Below are 16,901 nucleotides of genomic sequence, written 5' to 3' on the forward strand. Positions count from 1 at the left end.
ACATGAGCATTGAAACTTGGAATAAAGGAAACACTTTTTTTACTCGGACTTGAAACAAACCAGTTGGTTTCCCACAGGTGTGACCTGACCCTTTGGAAAGCCTTCCTTTGCCTTGGGTTGACTTTTGGAAACAAACGTCACGTTTCCAAAACGCAGATTGAAATGTTTCGTAAATGCTGAAAGTGCCTGTTTTGACATTTTCAAAAAACACCTAAAAATGTCTCTGTTTGCTTTGGATGAACGTGTTTATTGCATTCCAGCAGAGCCCACAAGTACTTGTGGCTTCCTTGAGCTGTACTTTTGGCAAATTATAGTTTGGTAATAAAATTTCCCAGACTTGTCGTTCCTTAATCCCACGCATGCATGGTGATTGAGGGTTTACTGCAACTGGCAAAGACTCCGGAACACTAGTGGAGAAGTTATGCAGTTCATTCTATATATTTTGCTGGAAAATACTAAAATTTTTAGTGAAATATTTTCCATGACTAAGGGAGAGTGTTTGCTTGAGAGCCAGAAATCTGGGAGGGCGCTGAGCCCTTCCAGGAGCTGCAGCCTTGTCCCACCGCGCGCCGCAGAGGTTGGACACGCGTGGTGTTGCCACCACTCAACTTCTGCAGAGCACAGGAGACCCGAGAAGGTTTTTCTCCAAGACAAGCAGCAGCATTCAGAAACCAGGGGAGGATTTGTGTTTCTTGGTCTCCAGGGACCCCTCGCTCTTCTGTAAAACACAATGCCTGATTTTCTTTGCCTTTTTTTAAAAAAAATACACATAATTACTCGTTTCTCAGACTCGCCTGAGCGAGCAGTTCCTTCTTCAGCGGTTTTTCAAAGCTCCATGCCACAACTTTTCCGTAGAGTGGAGGGCTGAGCTTTCCATACGAGACCTTGCAACACGAATGGGTAACAACAGCTCTGCTGAAGTATGGAGCTTATGGGAACGGCTTCCATAATTAGCGGAGCTGGGGCTGCTCTAAGCAAGAGGAACTGCCAGCTCGCGTGATACCAGCTCAGCCAGTCGTCTAATTAGCTAAACACAAACAAACCCATCAGTTGTATTTCTTGTGGTTCAGGAGAGCAAATCCTGCTGGTGATAGCTTGCGGAACAACAAAAACACGAGAGAGTGCCAGGCTGCCGGCGTTACCCAGCGCATCCATCGCCGGCGCGGGGAAGGCCAGGGTGATGGCAGCCTTCCTTCCGTGGTGCTTCCCATGGGATACCCCCGCAGACCCCTGCCCAACCCTCACACAGACCTCGTAGTAGAGTATTCCGGGGTTTCACCGCAAGCGTGTGCGCAGCTGACTTTAGGAGTTAAAGAAATCCCATGAGAGGTCTCTACGGAGCTGGAGGTGGTGGGTTTCCTGGGGGAAGGACTCGTCCCTTTTCCTAGGGATTTCAGCTGATGCACCCTCATGAGCATCTCCTTTCTGAACTCTTAGGGCAAAACCCACGGTGTCATTCCTGGATTTAGAAGGCCTCTCTCTCTCTCTTTTTGGGCTGGCTGCCAGGAAGGGGAAGAAGCTTCCTGGCTCCTGGGTGTTTGCTGTGGGACAACTGGAGCTCTGCACCCACATTCTGTACTCTTCAGCCTTGGGCTTGTCGGTCCAGCTGCCTCCTGACTGCTGCTTTGCATTCCGCAGGTTATCCACGCTACCTGGTCGTAGGAGACCATCTGTCTGGAGAGCATCACTTGAAAATCCTGAGAGCTGATCTCCAAGATGACGCCGTCTACGAATGTCAGGCCATTCAAGCAGCCATCCGATCCAGACCTGCCCGGCTGACCGTTCTCGGTGAGTCCCATCTCCCCATCACATTGGTGGTTATTTGCTTTTATTTTGTCCTCGTGGTTGCACTGAGTGGCTTCGTGACGAAGCGTTTTGTTGCCAAATCAAGAGGACTGGAAACGAATCCATCGTGAGAGCGATGGGGGTGCATCGTGATCCCAAATACAGGAGCAAAGGAAGCTGGTTAGGGAGCGGAGCAGCTCTGGGATGAGTAATGCAGTCAGAAAACGTTTGGTACTTCAGCTCTACAAATATATGTGCTAATTCAAGAGTGCATGTGCATAAATTTAAGGATATGAAGAGTGTCAGCGCGATGCGTGTCGCCCTTACTGCAGTGCTGGTGTGTGGCAGGACCAGGAGGACTGTACCACTTGGGAAAAGGCTGGTTTTCATACTGTCTTCATACTCTCTGTTTTCAGAGGTTTAGATTAGATCTAAGGAAGAAATTTTTTACGCTGAGAGTGGTGAGGTGCTGGACCAGGTTGCCCAGAGAAGCTGTGGCTGCCCCATCCCTGGCAGTGTTCAAGGCCAGGTTGGATGAGGCTTTGAGCAACCTGGTGTAGTGGAGGGTGTCCCTGCTCATGGCAGGGGGGTTGGAACTAGATGATCTTTGAGGTCCCTTCCAACCCAAACCATTTTATGATATGTGTCTTTTGGCGTCGTGTGTTTCTCAGTAATTAATCTTTCTCGTGAGCAACACAGGAGGATGTTGCATGGGACCACGAACAGGAGACTGCTCCCAGCATCTCCTAAAGACCCTTTTTGGGTGGGAGATGGGAGGGTAGCACTGGCCAAGGTAGTGGGCTTTGACAGGCTGTCAGAGGGATTGGGGTGCTTCTCAGGAGAAGGAAAAGGCAGACTGGATCAGTGAGACTTCCCAGAACAGGTATGGCTTCAGAGGAGTAATTGGAAGTGATATTTCTTGAAAAGCTTGGACAAAAACCAGTCGGTTTTGCTCCCAGAGACACCTTGATGATTCAACCCCCAAAATGAAGCTATTTACGTATTTAAGTTTGTTTAAATCAAAGTTTGGATTTTGTTGTGGTTTTTTTTTCCTAGTTAATTCTCATGGGAAAAACATCTTTAAAAAAGATCCAAACCATGGTTTTAATGGTTTTAGCCAGATCAACACTAATTAGTCTTAAGCAGCCTAAAAAGTGAATCAAGGAACTAGTTCTGGTTGAACGTGCTCATCACTGGAGTCCACACACCATGGCGAAAACGAGTTTGAATTTCTGGTTTGTCATTTCCCCAAGTCTGTTTTTCTCTCTCCACAACCCTACAAAGCACCTTACCCCTAACCTTACACAGCTGCCATCTCTTCCTTCCCTGACCCCGAAGATAACGATGATTTTTTTGCTTTTGATCCCTCCTTCTGCTCAGTCAACCCTTCGCAGCAGCTCAGAGCTTTTTCCCTCCTTCTGTTGGGAAGGCGGAATACATTGCCGGAGCCAGACAAAAGAAATAATGTTATTTAATTAGAGCTAAAGATTCCAAAACTAATTTAGTCCCAGGGCGCAACGGGCGTACGTCAGGGCTCGGCGCCGGCTGCGAAGAGTTGATTGAGCAGAGAGATGTTTTTATGGATCAAAAGGAAATCGTTATTATCTTTGGGGTTACGGAATGTGTTGAATAGATGGTAGTTAATGTTTATGTGAATATACATGGTAGTTGCTAATTGGTACATTTACCTAAGATGTTCAGCGCCTTCTATTTGCGGCGTGTTTTCCTTTTAAGAAAATTAAAGTTATAGCGCGTTCGACTTCAACCCGATCGATAAGAAAATGGGGCTTTGCGACCCGTCGGGAGCACGTTTGTCGCTTTAGATGTGTTTGGGCAGATGTGCTGGAGAAATTTAAGGCTGGTCGGGGAAGTACGAGTGATAACCCACACCCTCGGAACGGGCCCGGATGGTTGTTAGTGGTCGGCAGCTCGCGCTGTGATACCTTTGCGGTAGGACAGTGCATCCATGGTCCAGGTTTCATCCAGCCAGATGGAGAGGAATAGAAATGGCACACTGGGAGTCGATGCCTCCAACACCCTGAGTGTTAAGATGGAGTTACAGGAAAAGGGAGAGGCGTTTTCGCTGGGTGCAGATGTGTAATGCCACCAGCTGTGCAGATGTTGCTCCTCTTTGGATCTGGTGTGTGCCGACTCGATGAGCCCGCTTTAGTCGTGAGCTAAGCAGCCGTCTCCGGAGGGATGTGGATATCCCAGATTTCATCTTGGTGGGTTAAGAAGGGATGTGACAGGCTACCTGAGCCACCTCATTTGGAGAAGATGCTTGTGGAGCGTTCCTTCATCCCGGTCTGCCCACCTTCACCTGAGGCCGAAGGCATTGCCTGGGCAGGAGAGGATCCCTAAGCCATCCCCAAATCTGCGTGCGATCCCCTCCTGCACCTCTCGAGGAAACAATTTGTCAGAGCCGGAGCAGGTCTGGGAGGCTCTCGGGGCTGGGAGCCCACCGAGTGCTGCTGGGTTTGCCCGTCAGCCAGTCCGGGATGGTGGAGGCAGTTCTGGGGAGCCCCATCCCTCTCTATCACACCCCAGCCTTGCCTCTGGAAAAATACTTTGCCTGTTGATTTTTTTTCTGCGTGGGTTGGTGCTGCCTTGTCCTTTCTTGCCAGCTTTTCCACTTCCTTGGTATCACGAAATCCCCTAATGCCTCCCGATTCGTTTTCCAACTGCTGTCATTCATGTCTGACAACAGCTTTACGGGGCTGATGCCTCCTACTTCGCTGCTCAGATAGAGAGCTACACCATATTTTAATTAAATATTTAAGGTTTTGTCACATCGTTTTCAAATCTACATGGTTAAATGTAGTGGAACAGATCATTCCATAGCCTTGGAAGTCCAAACACTCGAGCAGATGAGCCTATTAGTGTCATCAGCGTTAGGAAAAGTCTTCTATTTGTAGAGTCTCAGGGACAAATATTGCTTGGGAACCTGCTAACCCTTCCCAAAGCTGAAGGACTCCTCTTCTCTGAGTCTCCCTTACCTTCCGTTGCCCAAATTGTCCAAGGAAGGAGCTGCTTCTCTCTCTCCTATAGACATCTGCTGCTGCAGGGAATGCAATGGCTGATAAAGCTGATGAGATGGGATTTGGGAGATACGGAGACATCCACGTTTTCTGCAGGTGAAGGATGTCGGGGCAGCAGTTTGGCAGGGGAGCCTGAGCCAGGCAGGCTTTGGGAAGCCACTGGAGGTCTGTTCGCTACCTGGTACCTCTTTAATGGCAGGGCTTCTTAATTTATGATCTATTTAACTAAGCCAGGGTATTAATTAAATAAAGTAAGAGCTTGATTAGGACTTGGAGAAATTTAAAAATAAAATCAGACAGCGATCGAGCGAAATTGCAAAGCAAACACTTTGGCTGTAACCACCGGAGAGTTCCCTCCGGTCTTCCATCAAAGCTCGGAGCAGGGAGGGCAAATACAAGAGATTATATAGCCAACAGATGTGTGTTGTTAAAATATGCATCTGCCAGCCGTGTAGTTTCAGGAGCCAGAGGGCTAGCTCGTGGATCCTTCTGCACTCGAGGGACCGGGAATGAATTCGAGGCCCCGCCAGCCGAGCTGGGATTTGCCGACACGTTAATTAGCGTTGAGTTCCCACATCTAGAAGGCAGCCGAGCGAGGAGAAACTTTGAAGAGAGACGTTGGCTTCCCCGGGAGGGAGAAGAGGAGAGGGGAGGGGGAGAGAGGGAGCCCTGGCTTGCCAGGCCGCTGGCTGGAGCCTCAGCCCCCGACGGCTGGACCCGCGGCGCCAGGAGAGCGGGCAAGCGAAGCAGATGGATGTGGAAGCTGGATGGTGGAGTGGTTGTGTCGTTGGCGTCTTGGCAGGAGCATCCCAAGGCTGTCCTGGTCTGTGGTCCTCTCCAGCACGAGATGTGATGCCTCCAGCCCTGCCTTGTGCCGCGGGCTGTCCCGGCGCGCTCCCGTCCGCCGCTGGCTCTGCGGCTCGGCACAAAGAAAGGGGTTGGTGCCAGGGAGATGCTGGTGGGAACGTGGTGACAACCAGGACAAGGAGACCAGGGGGGTGTGAGGAGGGAGGCAGAGGAGTTACTTCCAGAGACTTAAGGTGAATAATTGATAGACAATTAACTTGTACATTCACCTTCTATAGTCTAATTCCCTGTCTCCTCCCGCTCCGCGGCCTCTTCCAATATTAACTCTGCCTTCTTGTGCGTCCCATTAGAAATAAAGCTTTCCTAAATCAACATGCATTATTTAATGCTACAGATGAAGTTAATTTAAAGTGGGAGCTCCTGTCTCTTAAGACGGCACAAGGCAGGGACAGGAGAAGAGGAGGGTCACCCAGGTGGCAAGTGCATCCATGTTCAGTCGGGACCCTTTTCCCGCTTTTTATTTCATTCCAATATCTCTTTCTAGTTGAGTCTTTCCAGTCCTCCCCTGCAGAGCAGAGTAAGCTATTTCCATTACCGAAATGATCGCTGGCAGCTTGAGACGTCTGCGTTTCCCAGCTTTCCTGCTCTTTAGCAGAGTTTGATCAGAAAATAAAGAGGCTGTGGCCTGGGAAAAGCTGTTTTCCGATATTTGTTTGTAACGCCGAGCTGCAATGAGAAAACGTGGACTAGGCGATGTTTCAAATCCACAAACAGTTCAGCTCGGAGCCATCTCAAGTATTTTTCCATACTTTTTAACAGAATTCAGTGCTTTGAATGTAAAATTCAGCCTAAGCCAGCATGTAGAGTCAGGATGTCAATTCAGAACAAAAAAAGAAGTGATGAAAATGCAATCGTTTTCTCCCAGATAGTCTCTTCTCCTTGAAAAAGTTTGGGTCTTCACGAAGCTGCGTTCTCTGCTGGGAATATTTTCAGTGGCAGAATAGCAACGGGGTCTACTGAGAATAAAACACAAACATCAAACAATCGAGCACAAATCCCAAATAACCTAAATATTTGATGTCATGTCTGAGCAGCTTAAGTTTACAGCGCTCTGAGCCAGCTCCTTTGGATAGCGGAGATGGATTTCCTTGCTAGCATCCCTGCGTGGCTCTTGGGGTGAGAAGACACCTCCATGGGCTTGACCATACCCAGCCAGGTGAACCCAGGGTCTCGGAGATGCTTGGTGCTGTACAAATCCGGGGTGAAAGGCAACCTCTGCCTCGTGCAATCTATAGCTGGAAAAAGAGATCAAAGAGAGGTACCATACGCTAAAAATTCAGCTCTAGAGATGGCTTTTCCCAAGCTGGGTGTCACCTGGGCTTTGGGAAGTGCTCTTCTTCCTCGATTTCGGAAGGGTTTGCACCCTGCCTGTCTGGAGGAGGAGGAAGGCAGCATCCACATGAGCTCCACTGCCTTTACTTTGAAGAACACGACCAAAATGGATTCACTTATATCCCCGTTAAGCACCTCTTGGCTGGCTGCTTGGTGCTGGGGTCAAACGCTGTTTGGGACGTGTCCACCAGCCTCAGGCTCTGCCAACCTCGTTGCTGTAGACTGGCGACTCTCCGATTACACAAATATGGGGAGAGGGAAGCTCAGGAAGAGGTTTGTTTCCACTTTTGCCATGCCGCTGTAGAGCTGCTAAGATAGGGAGTAGCTCAGCATGCCCAGTCGCCATGAAAATGTGAAAATTCCCTTCCCTAAGGATCCCAGAGGGAATTTCCCAGTAGTCACTGAGAAACCTGGAGCTTTTGCAAAGACAGCCCAGTTCCCACGCTGCTTGTGACAGCATCCCGATGGGTGTCAAGCCTGTCCCAGTCCAACAAGCACAGTTAATATGCCACTGTGTGACCAGGAAATTTAAAAATATATATATATATTCATCAAATACATTAAAAATGATCAATATATTCCATCCCACCAGGACAAGGCCGTATCTAAGCGGTGGCTGATGTTTGATCACACAGAGAGAAGTTCATCTGGGCCAGGCCAGCGCCAAGCAGATACCACCTCTGCTCCCTTGAACCCGGGTCCGCTGTTACCAGCTGACACCATTTTAGGAGCAATCTTGCAAAATTTGTGTTTTCTTCAAGCCCTGGGCCCCCAGGGTTGGGTGATGCCATGAGAGTTTGCTTGTTCCGTATGTAAATTAACAGGTAGCCTTGGGCACCGCGGAGCCGGGCATGAAAAATGAAGGAAGATTTGCGTGCCTGGAAGCCCGTCTGTTTTCTTGGAACTGTATCACTTGGTCTACCAGCAGATACTGGACCAGGTTGCCCAGAGGAGTTGTGGCTGCCCCATCCCTGGAAGTGTTCAAGGCTGGGCTGGATGGGGCTTTGAGCAACCTGGTGTAGTGGAAGGTGTCCCTGCCCATGGCAGGGGGGTTGGAACTGGGTGGTCTTGGAGGTCCCTTCCAACCCAAACCATTCTGTGATTCCATGATTCTATACCACTGCTCCCATCAAACTTCACCTTTGCTTATACCCTCAGAGCCGCAGCAGCGTTTCTCCCTGAATGCTGAAGAACTGAAGGGCTGCAGAGTAAACAGGAATAGTCGCCGTTAGAAATGATTAATGTTGGGATTCTCACGCCAATCTGTGATTTCTTGTCTGGGTGCGGGGAGGGCCTGACCCGTGTTTTTATCGAACACGAGGCATTTGGCTTCTGGACGCGGCGTCTGCTGGTCTGCACCGACCCGCTGGATGCAAAGCACCTCGAGCTGATAAAAAGCATTCCCGATTCTTTGCCATCCCTCCGCGCGCGGCGGTGGCTGCAGCCCTTCACCCTCCTCCCAGCTCTGCCCACCTCCTGCCCCTCGCACAGCAGCTGTGATCTATTACTCCCAGCCACGACGGCCATGAAGTTGCCGTGAAATGATGGCGGGGAGGTGGCCAGGGGAACCTTGCTGCATGTCAGAATCCCTCCATCCTGCCGTGCCCGTCGCTCGTACCGCTGTCTCTGCGCCGCCTCCGGCTCTTTTGCGTAAGGATTTGCACATCTCCACGCATTTCTCCCTCGTGCTGATGGAGACAGAGCTCCCTGGTCTCCATCCCAGCCCCGCTCCGTGGTACCGGCGTTGTACGTACGCGCGCGGCTGCGGTGCGGGTCGCGGCGCTGCGCGTTGGGGCGGCCGGGGGGAGCTCGGTGGGTTGTTAGTGACCTGACAAAAGTATCGACTCCCTCTCCTCTTGTCAGCTGGCCGAGAAGAATGAGGCCCTCGAAGCGTGACATCGCCTGAGCGACAGCCCCCGCTCGCTTATCGATCCCCCCCTAATGAAAAACGAAGCCAAAGCTCGGCGGGGGCAGGAGCAGCCGCGAAAGCAGAGAAGGCGTTTTGGGAGAGGATGTGTAAAGCATCTGTCGAGATGTTGCTGCTGGAGGGTGCCTGCCCACCCCGGCACTCTGCTGGTGCCCAGCCTGGAGGGATGTGTTTTCTTGGGTCTGAGACCTTTGCCAGCCCTATCCTGGGTTGCCTCTCACATGCACAAAGCGCAAGGACAGGCTGGGTGGAGAATGGATGGAGAGCAGCCCTGAGAGAAGGACTTGGGGTGTTGGGTGATGAGAAGCTCAACATGAGCCGGCACCGTGCGCTGGCAGCCCAGAAAGCCAACCGTGTCCTGGGCTGCATCCAAAGCAGCGTGGGCAGCAGGGCGAGGGAGGGGATTCTGCCCCTCTGCTCTGCTCTCATGAGACCCCCCTGCAGTGCTGCGTTCAGCTCTGGGGTCCCCAACATCAGAAGGACATGGAGCTGTTGGAGCGGGGCCAGAGGAGGCCATGAAGATGATGCGAGAGCTGGAGCACCTCTGCTCTGGAGACAGGCTGAGAGAGTTGGGGCTGTTCAGCCTGGAGAAGAGAAGGCTCTGGGGAGACTTTCCAGCACCTTCCAGTGCCTAAAGGGGCTACAGGAAAGCTGGAGAGGGGCTTTGGACAAGGGTGTGGAGTGGCAGGACACGGGGCAATGGCTTTAAACTGAAAGAGGGAAGACTTCGATTAGATGGAAGGAAGAAATTTTTCCCTCTGAGGGTGGTGAGGCACTGGCACAGGTTGCCCAGAGAAGCTGTGGCTGCCCCATCCCTGGCAGTGTTCAAGGCCAGGTTGGATGAGGCTTTGAGCAACCTGGTGTAGTGGAAGGTGTCCCCGCCCATGGCAGGGAGGTTGGAACTAGATGATCTTCAAGGTCCCTTTCAACTCAAACCGTTCTGTCATTCCATGTCTTGCCTTTTACCCCCTCCTTGAAGCGTTGTCCACCCTTGTACTCTCTGGGCTTGTTTCTGAGCTGCTCTGTCAGCCACAGTAGAGTCCAGGCTTCCCAGCACGGCTCTCAGCTGCAGCCGGCGTCTTTCCCAGATCATGGTGGAGAAGGGGTTGGTGCATCCTGTGACAAATCTCTCTCCCTGTTACGAATCTGTCACAATGCTATCTGTTCCTGGCCTTTCCCAGTGACATCTGCTTTTGAAGCCCCTGTCAGCCTGTCTGACAGATGTCAGCTTCCCATCCAGTGCTAGGACAGGGATGGCTTTGGGGCTGTGGTGTTCCTTTTAGCTCAACTTGGGCTTCAAAACCCAATAGCTGTATCTTAATCATTGACCTGGGGGTGTCCTTTGTAATTAATGGGCAAGTAACCTCCCTTGTCCTCAGATATTCATCTCATGCTAAGGTAGAGGTTGGACAAATGGCCCTCTGGAAGGACCAATTACTCTAGTTTGACATTAAAAGATCCCTGGTGTGCTCAAATTAGGAGTTGACTGCGCAGACATCTGAAGTTTCTTTGGGATGACAGCAACCACCCTGCTCCTTCCCCAGAGCTTGCCTTGGGCCGGTGCTTCTTCCTGAGGCGTGCAAAGAGTTTTGGCTGTGAGCTCCATGCAGTCCCTGCCAAGGCTGGTGTTAGAAGCTGCTGTGAGATGAGCAGTTCCATAATTCACTAGTAGGTGGCTTGGGTGGTGATGGGTGATGATGAAGGTGCTGAGCTGCGGTGGGGTGTAGGAAGCAGAACCCCAACCACAGCCGTAGATGCACAGAACCTCAAGGGATCACTTTAGGTGCTCAATCACAAACGAGGGACCGCTTGAGGTGGCACAGAGAGGTGGCAAGCATGGATATGGCATTCGAGGACCTATCCAGGACCTCTCTCTTCAGCTTCCTCCCCACTCATGGGAATTAGGCTGAGGCTTCCCCAGTCCCTGGGGGCAGGTATGAAGTAGCGCTATCGGGTTCCTCTAATGTGCTCTGACTCTGACCTCCACGGAGAGAGACAAGGGATTCATGGCAAATTATGAATTTAACACCTATGATGAATCTCCATTACAGCATGAAATGAGAAAGGAAAATGTAGCTAAATGGAAGATCTCCCCTGGGCAGCGGGAGGCTTCGACTTATAAGAGCCTGGGGAAAATGGAAAGAAAAAAAAAAGGAAAAAAAAATCAGGAGCTAGGAAAAACCTGGTTCCTTCAAATATTGCAAGCCACTGCTTGCAGGTTAGTAGGGACATGGACTGAAGGCCAGAACTCAGACCTACAACACATCAGAGGTGTCTAACTCCAACCCTTCTGCTTGTCAGGACGAGGAGAAATGAAATGGTGTTGGCTACTGTTCCCTTGGGTGCTCAGGACTGCCAGACCCCAGCACCTGGGACCAGGACCTGACCTTCATCCCATCACCGAGTGGAGCCCTGCATCTGTCATCCTCCTTCCCCAACAAGTGCACTGATGCCTTTTAGCTTCAAGTCAGCTCCTGACTCCCAAACACGCGGTTCCTGAGGTCCCCACCGCCGCAGCATCCACCTCTTGCTGCCCACCGCTTCAGTGGCTCCTTCCATAGGGTTAATCCTTCTCCTGGAACATCAGCGCAGCCGGCTTTCCGGCAGCGGCATTGACCCAAGAATCATAGAATCATAGAATCACAGAATGGTTAGGGCTGGAAGGGACCTTCAAAGGTCATCTAGTCCAACCCCCCTACAAGGAACAGGGATATCTCCAACTAGATCAGGTTGCTCAGGGCCTCATCCAACCTGGCCTTGAACGTCTCCAGGGATGGAGCATCCACCACCTCTCTGGGCAACCTGATAAGCAATTAATATTTCGGAGGCTCCCATTGGAGCTGGGTGTGGGAAGCAGAAACTGGAGTGGAAGCGTCACGCTGGGTGTAACGCAGCTGGAGATGAATTCCAACAGGGTGGTTTTGCTGGAGATGCAGGACGATGGGCTTTAGGGACAAAATATGGGCTTAGCACTGGTGGGAAGACCAGGGAAGGGGCAGCCAGCGTGCCATCTGCTTGGCTTGTCCTCCTGGCTGTCTGAGTGGAAAGGGAATCCGGTGATTTATGGCGACACACGAGTCCCAGGTTCCTTTCTGTGCTGCCAAAGCCTCCGTGCACAACCTTGAGCGAGTCCTTCAGGCTCAAATCCCTCACCTAAAGGAAGGAAAACCAGAAAACTTTGGATCTGAACATGATCTGCCTCGTACCCGGCGTTCATCACGGTTACGGCTGCGACGTGGATGACGTCCAAGAGGTTTTCTGCGGTCGGTTGTTCCTGGGGTTGGGCAGCGGCCGAGCAGAAATGCTGCGGAGTCACAGTTTTGGAGACGAGTGTCTCTATTCTCCTTGGAGTCATAAATCATGGAGGAATCGAATTCTCCTCCCCGTGACCCAGCAGCATGTGGAGGACCCTGTTACTGGCATTAATCGTCGGCGACGCTGCGGGGATGAAGGCCGGAGAGCTCACGATGGGTTCGGATAATCCGGGGAGCATCCCTGTACCCGAGGTGGCTGTTTCTCGTTCAGGTTGTTGCCAGGGAAGGCAACATAGTGGCTGAGAAGTGACTTTCAAATGGGAGGTGGCATGAAAAGTGGCAAACATCACGTTTAATTGCTAACAAAGCCAAAAATCACCCCTCTTGCATTCGGTTCACCAGCGAAAACCCGGGTACCGACTGCCCCGTTACGTGTTTGATTCCAACCGGTAGGTTGCAAAGATGCAGAAGGTATTTAATGATAATGATAATGATTTACATTTATATAGTGCCTTGTATCCACTGGGATCACAAAGTGCTTTATGTATCTATGGATAAGAATACACAGGATAACAAGCATCCAGCACCAAATCACAGCCACTTCCCCAGCGAGGCAGCAAAGCTGTTGGGGAAAAGCTCTCCCTCCTCGCTGCTGTGGCACTCGGGGTGCTGTACGGTGATTTTGTAATAAAACCAGGTGATAAAACCACTTTAAAACCAACAATGTCATAAAAAGGAGAAGCCTCGCTGTCACAAAGCTGCGCACAGCAGCACAAGAGAGGAGACTCCAAAGGGAGAAGGTTATAGAGAGACCATCGCCGTCGTGGAAGTGGACTCTGGAAGAGGGATGTCTTACAGCCACCCTCTGCTCGAAGGCGAGGAGCTTGGCCAGCAGCAGCACCTCCAAAGAGGAAGGTGCCATCAGAGCTGGGTAGAGAGGGACCTCCCAAGCTTAGTTCGGAGGCGGCGATGCAGGAAAAAGTCCCGACACCTGAGGCTCAAAGGATGTTTCCACCTCCGTGCCCCGCTGCGGAGCGGGTCTCCGTGGGTTGGGTCGCAAGCCTTCGGTGGCAGCATCTGGCTCAGCCGGGTCTGGGAGGCAGGTGAGGGGAGGGGAGGAAGGAAGGCAGAGAGAAATCGAGGCTCTTCGAGATAGTCATTCAAAATTCATAGGCGCAAAATTGCAGTCTGCATGGATTTGTTTCCTTTTGGAAATTACAGGAAACTACAGGCACCAACAACTGTTATTCAAATAGCCACTTTAGATGATTAGGATGGCAGGAGGCTGTACTTACACATGCAGACCCAATATAATCAGCCACGAGGCAGGGTGGGAAGGCAAGGCCGGGAAGAGGGAAGCTGAAGGAGCTTGTGAGCATCAGGAGGCAGCAGGGCAGCTCTGCGGGAAGAGGCACGGGGCCGAATCCAACCCCACCGCTGGGATGTGAAGCAGGAGCATCCTATTAGCTTCCCCTGGCTTGGAGAGCTGGCACGTTTGGGATGATAAAGGAGAGCGTGGAGCTGGGTAGTGATTCCCAGAGAAGGTTTCTCACCCCTTGCAAGCTGGAAGGCCACAGGCAGATGGTGCAGAGGGACGAGCACCCTTCCCTCCTGCCTGCAAGCAAGGGCTCTCCTGCCCCTGCGCGTGCATCACGGCCCAGCAACGCACGCTCCTCATCCTCTGCCTTCTTCCCCAAGCATGCACCATCGCTCCCCAGCTCGTTATAAATCAAGAAAGAGGGAAAGGGTTTTGCCCACCTTGAATTTATTCAAAAAAACAAAAAAAAAAAAAAGGAAGGAAAAAAAGAAAAGCCACGAGCGTGCGCGTGCAAAACCCTGAGCAAATATTGTTTAGAGGATTGGCCTGAGGGTCAGCAACGAAATGCAGGCAAAACATCCGAGCCACTGAAGGGTGGAAATTGTGTAATAAAAATAGACTCTGCGGTACAAGCAGAGGGAAGCAGAGACTCCCAGCTTTTTATCCAGAGAGCTGATTTCTTTGACTTTTAAGCCATTTCTCAGGGGTACCAGCAGCATCGTGCGGCGCAGAGCATCCGAGAGCATCTCATCCCTCTCCCGCTCATCCGCAGCCTCTCTCCGTGGCGCCGAGCCTCCTCCCCGCCGCTGGCCGCCTGCCAGCAGCCCGCCGCCGTCTTCGCGCCTCGCTCGAGGTGTTTGTAAATGTTTGCGCGCGGGCGAGCGCCCCATCTGCGGGCGCCGTGGGCGCGCGGCTCGGCGAGGTTTTCAGCCGGCAGCGCCCGCGGCGAGCGGTAGGCATGGTGGCATCCGGTGCTTCGTGGTGGGGTGGACCCGAATAGGAACCCTCCGGGGCCCTTAGCTTGCCAGCACCACATCCTCAGCGGTGGAAGAGCTCTTCTCTTGTCCTTAGCTGCCAGGTCACCAAGGACTTCCCTGCCCATGGCAGGGGGGTTGGAACTAGATGATCTTCAAGGTCCCTTCCAACCCAAACCATTCCATGATTCTATGACTTGGTGTTCTATTAAACTATTTTCCTGGCTCATCCTGGAGTCTTGTTCTACAGCACCTGGGTGATGGACCAAGCTGGATGTGCACGTCCTAGAAGGTCTTGAAGGGGCTAATTCTCAAGTGCAGCCAACTCAGAAGCCTTCAGTGGGTAAGAAGACCTTCCCAAAAACCTCCTTAAACACAGTGAGATCCCTGCTTCCCCCCACTCCACGGTACTTTTTGGGATGACCTTGAGTGTGCGTTGACCGGACACGGGTGCTTTGCGCGCTCCGCGTTGCCTTTCTCATTCTTTACAAGTGCTTTTCTCTTATCTGGTAGTATTTTGTGAAACTTCACAAGCTTTTAGTGGCCAGACTTTTGCTAAGAGGCTGTTGATAAATCTGGAGGAGACGGCAGGAAGCCTTTAGTGCCGTATTCTCTTTCTTTCCGTTGGAAAAAGCGGCTTATCTGCTTTGGAGAATTCAGGTTCTTCCTCCTTATCCTCGCTGAAATCTTATCTAAACCCGTTCAGGTGGCGGAGCTGAGAGAAGGAAATAATTAAGCAAGAGACAGGTGAAACACTGACATTATTATTACTTAAATGGCCCAAACCTTTTACCTCCTGTTGGTTTGGGTTTTTTTTTTTTATTATTATTTTACTTTTTTTTTTTACTGCTGGTGACACATGACAAGGGAAAAACGACTTTTTCCAGGTTATCTTACCCATCCACATCCCCGCGCCTCGGCCCCCCCTCCTCCCCACCCGAACCTAAATCTCGTTTAACTGGTTCTGTTGGCAAGATGGAAAAATAATTAAGGTGAAGGTGGCTGAAATGTTGATGTTATTACTGTAATGCAGCAGCCTGTTTAGTTTCTTTGCCGATGAAATGCAACCAGGGGAAAATCAGTTTTAAAGATTACCTCCCAGAGATGCAAATTGAGGAGCGGAAACCATGTAGTCAGGAAGAAATGGTCTCAAACTAGGAAACATTTCAAAGTCTGTGACAGTCTCTTAGGGGCTTTTAAGACCACAATTTACCTTTTGACTGCATTCTATTTTCTCTGAAATCCTTTATTTCCTTCTTATTTATTGACTGGAGAGACAGCACCAAAACGAGAAAGTGATTCTCCAGCCGCTGGTCTTAAAAATCCATAGAAGAAAATTATTCTCGAGAGGGTGGGTTTTTTATTGTCGTTGGACTTTTTTTTCTGTTTTGTTTTGGTTTTTTTTTTTTGCCTCCCCCCTTCTTTTTTAGCACTTTCTGGGAATCAGAGTTTAATTGACTCCCTTTGCCGCAGAGGGGCCTGGAACTGGAAGGTTCAGCACCGCCTCGGAGCGAGGGGCTCTGATGGGAGAGGTGGGAAGCGTGGGGACGAGGCGGTGGGATCGGAGCGCGGCGGAGCCGACGGGGCTCTCTCCAGCCGCACGCGAGGAATGTGCCGGGAGCTGAGCAGCGGAATCGCTCCGGATGGGTTTGCTCTCCTCAGGGACAGCACACTGGATTAAGAAAACGTGCATCTCTGCTGCTTGGATTAGCAATCTCTCTCTCTCAGAGTAGCATACCTCTCTCTCGGATTAGCAAATCTCTCTGACTAGCATATCTCTGTCAAATTTATCTCGCTCTCAGATTAGCACCTCACTCTCAGACTATCATCCCTCTCTTGGATTAATATCTCGCTCTCAGATGAGCATCTCTCACTCTCGGATTAGCATCTCTCTCTCTCAGATTAGCATCTCGCTCTCAGATTAGCATTTCTCTCTTTCAGATCAGCGTCTTGCTCTCAAATTAGCATCTCTCGACCTCGGATCTGCATCTTGCCCTCGGATCTGCATCTCTCAGATCATCATTTCTCAGATTAGCATCTCTCCCACTCTCAGATTAACGTCTGTCTCTCAGACTAGCATCTCTCTCACTCTCAGATTAGCGTCTCTCACTCTCGGATTAGCATGTCAGCCTAGGATCAGCATCTCTCTCTCGGACCGGCATCTCTTGGGTTAGCATCTCTCTTTCGGACGAGCACTTCTCTCTCAGATTAGCATCTCTCTCGCTCTCAGAGTAGCATCTCTCACTCTCAGATTAGCATCTCACCCTAGGATCAGCATCTCTCGGATCAGCATCTCTGGGATTAGCATCTCTCACTCTTGGATTAGCATCTCACCCTGGGATCAGCATCTCTCTCTCAGATCAGCATCTCTGGGATCAGCATCTCTGGGATTAGCATCTCTCTCTC

General features: G+C 51.0%; 1 protein-coding gene across 4 annotated transcripts in view; it reads left to right on the forward strand.

Annotated features, from left to right (window-relative positions):
* The window catches only part of KIRREL3 (kirre like nephrin family adhesion molecule 3), a 122,372-nt gene that overhangs the window by 27,601 nt on the left and 77,870 nt on the right, over nt 1–16,901 (forward strand). For all 4 annotated transcript variants that reach the window (XM_086626826.1, XM_086626828.1, XM_086626827.1 and 1 more), the window contains exon 3: nt 1,639–1,788. In XM_086626826.1, the coding sequence (XP_086482952.1) occupies nt 1,639–1,788 (150 nt within the window). The remainder of the gene's footprint in view (nt 1–1,638; nt 1,789–16,901) is intronic.

Source organism: Tauraco erythrolophus, chromosome 26, assembly GCF_009769465.1.
Source record: "Tauraco erythrolophus isolate bTauEry1 chromosome 26, bTauEry1.pri, whole genome shotgun sequence".
Taxonomy (NCBI): domain Eukaryota; kingdom Metazoa; phylum Chordata; class Aves; order Musophagiformes; family Musophagidae; genus Tauraco; species Tauraco erythrolophus.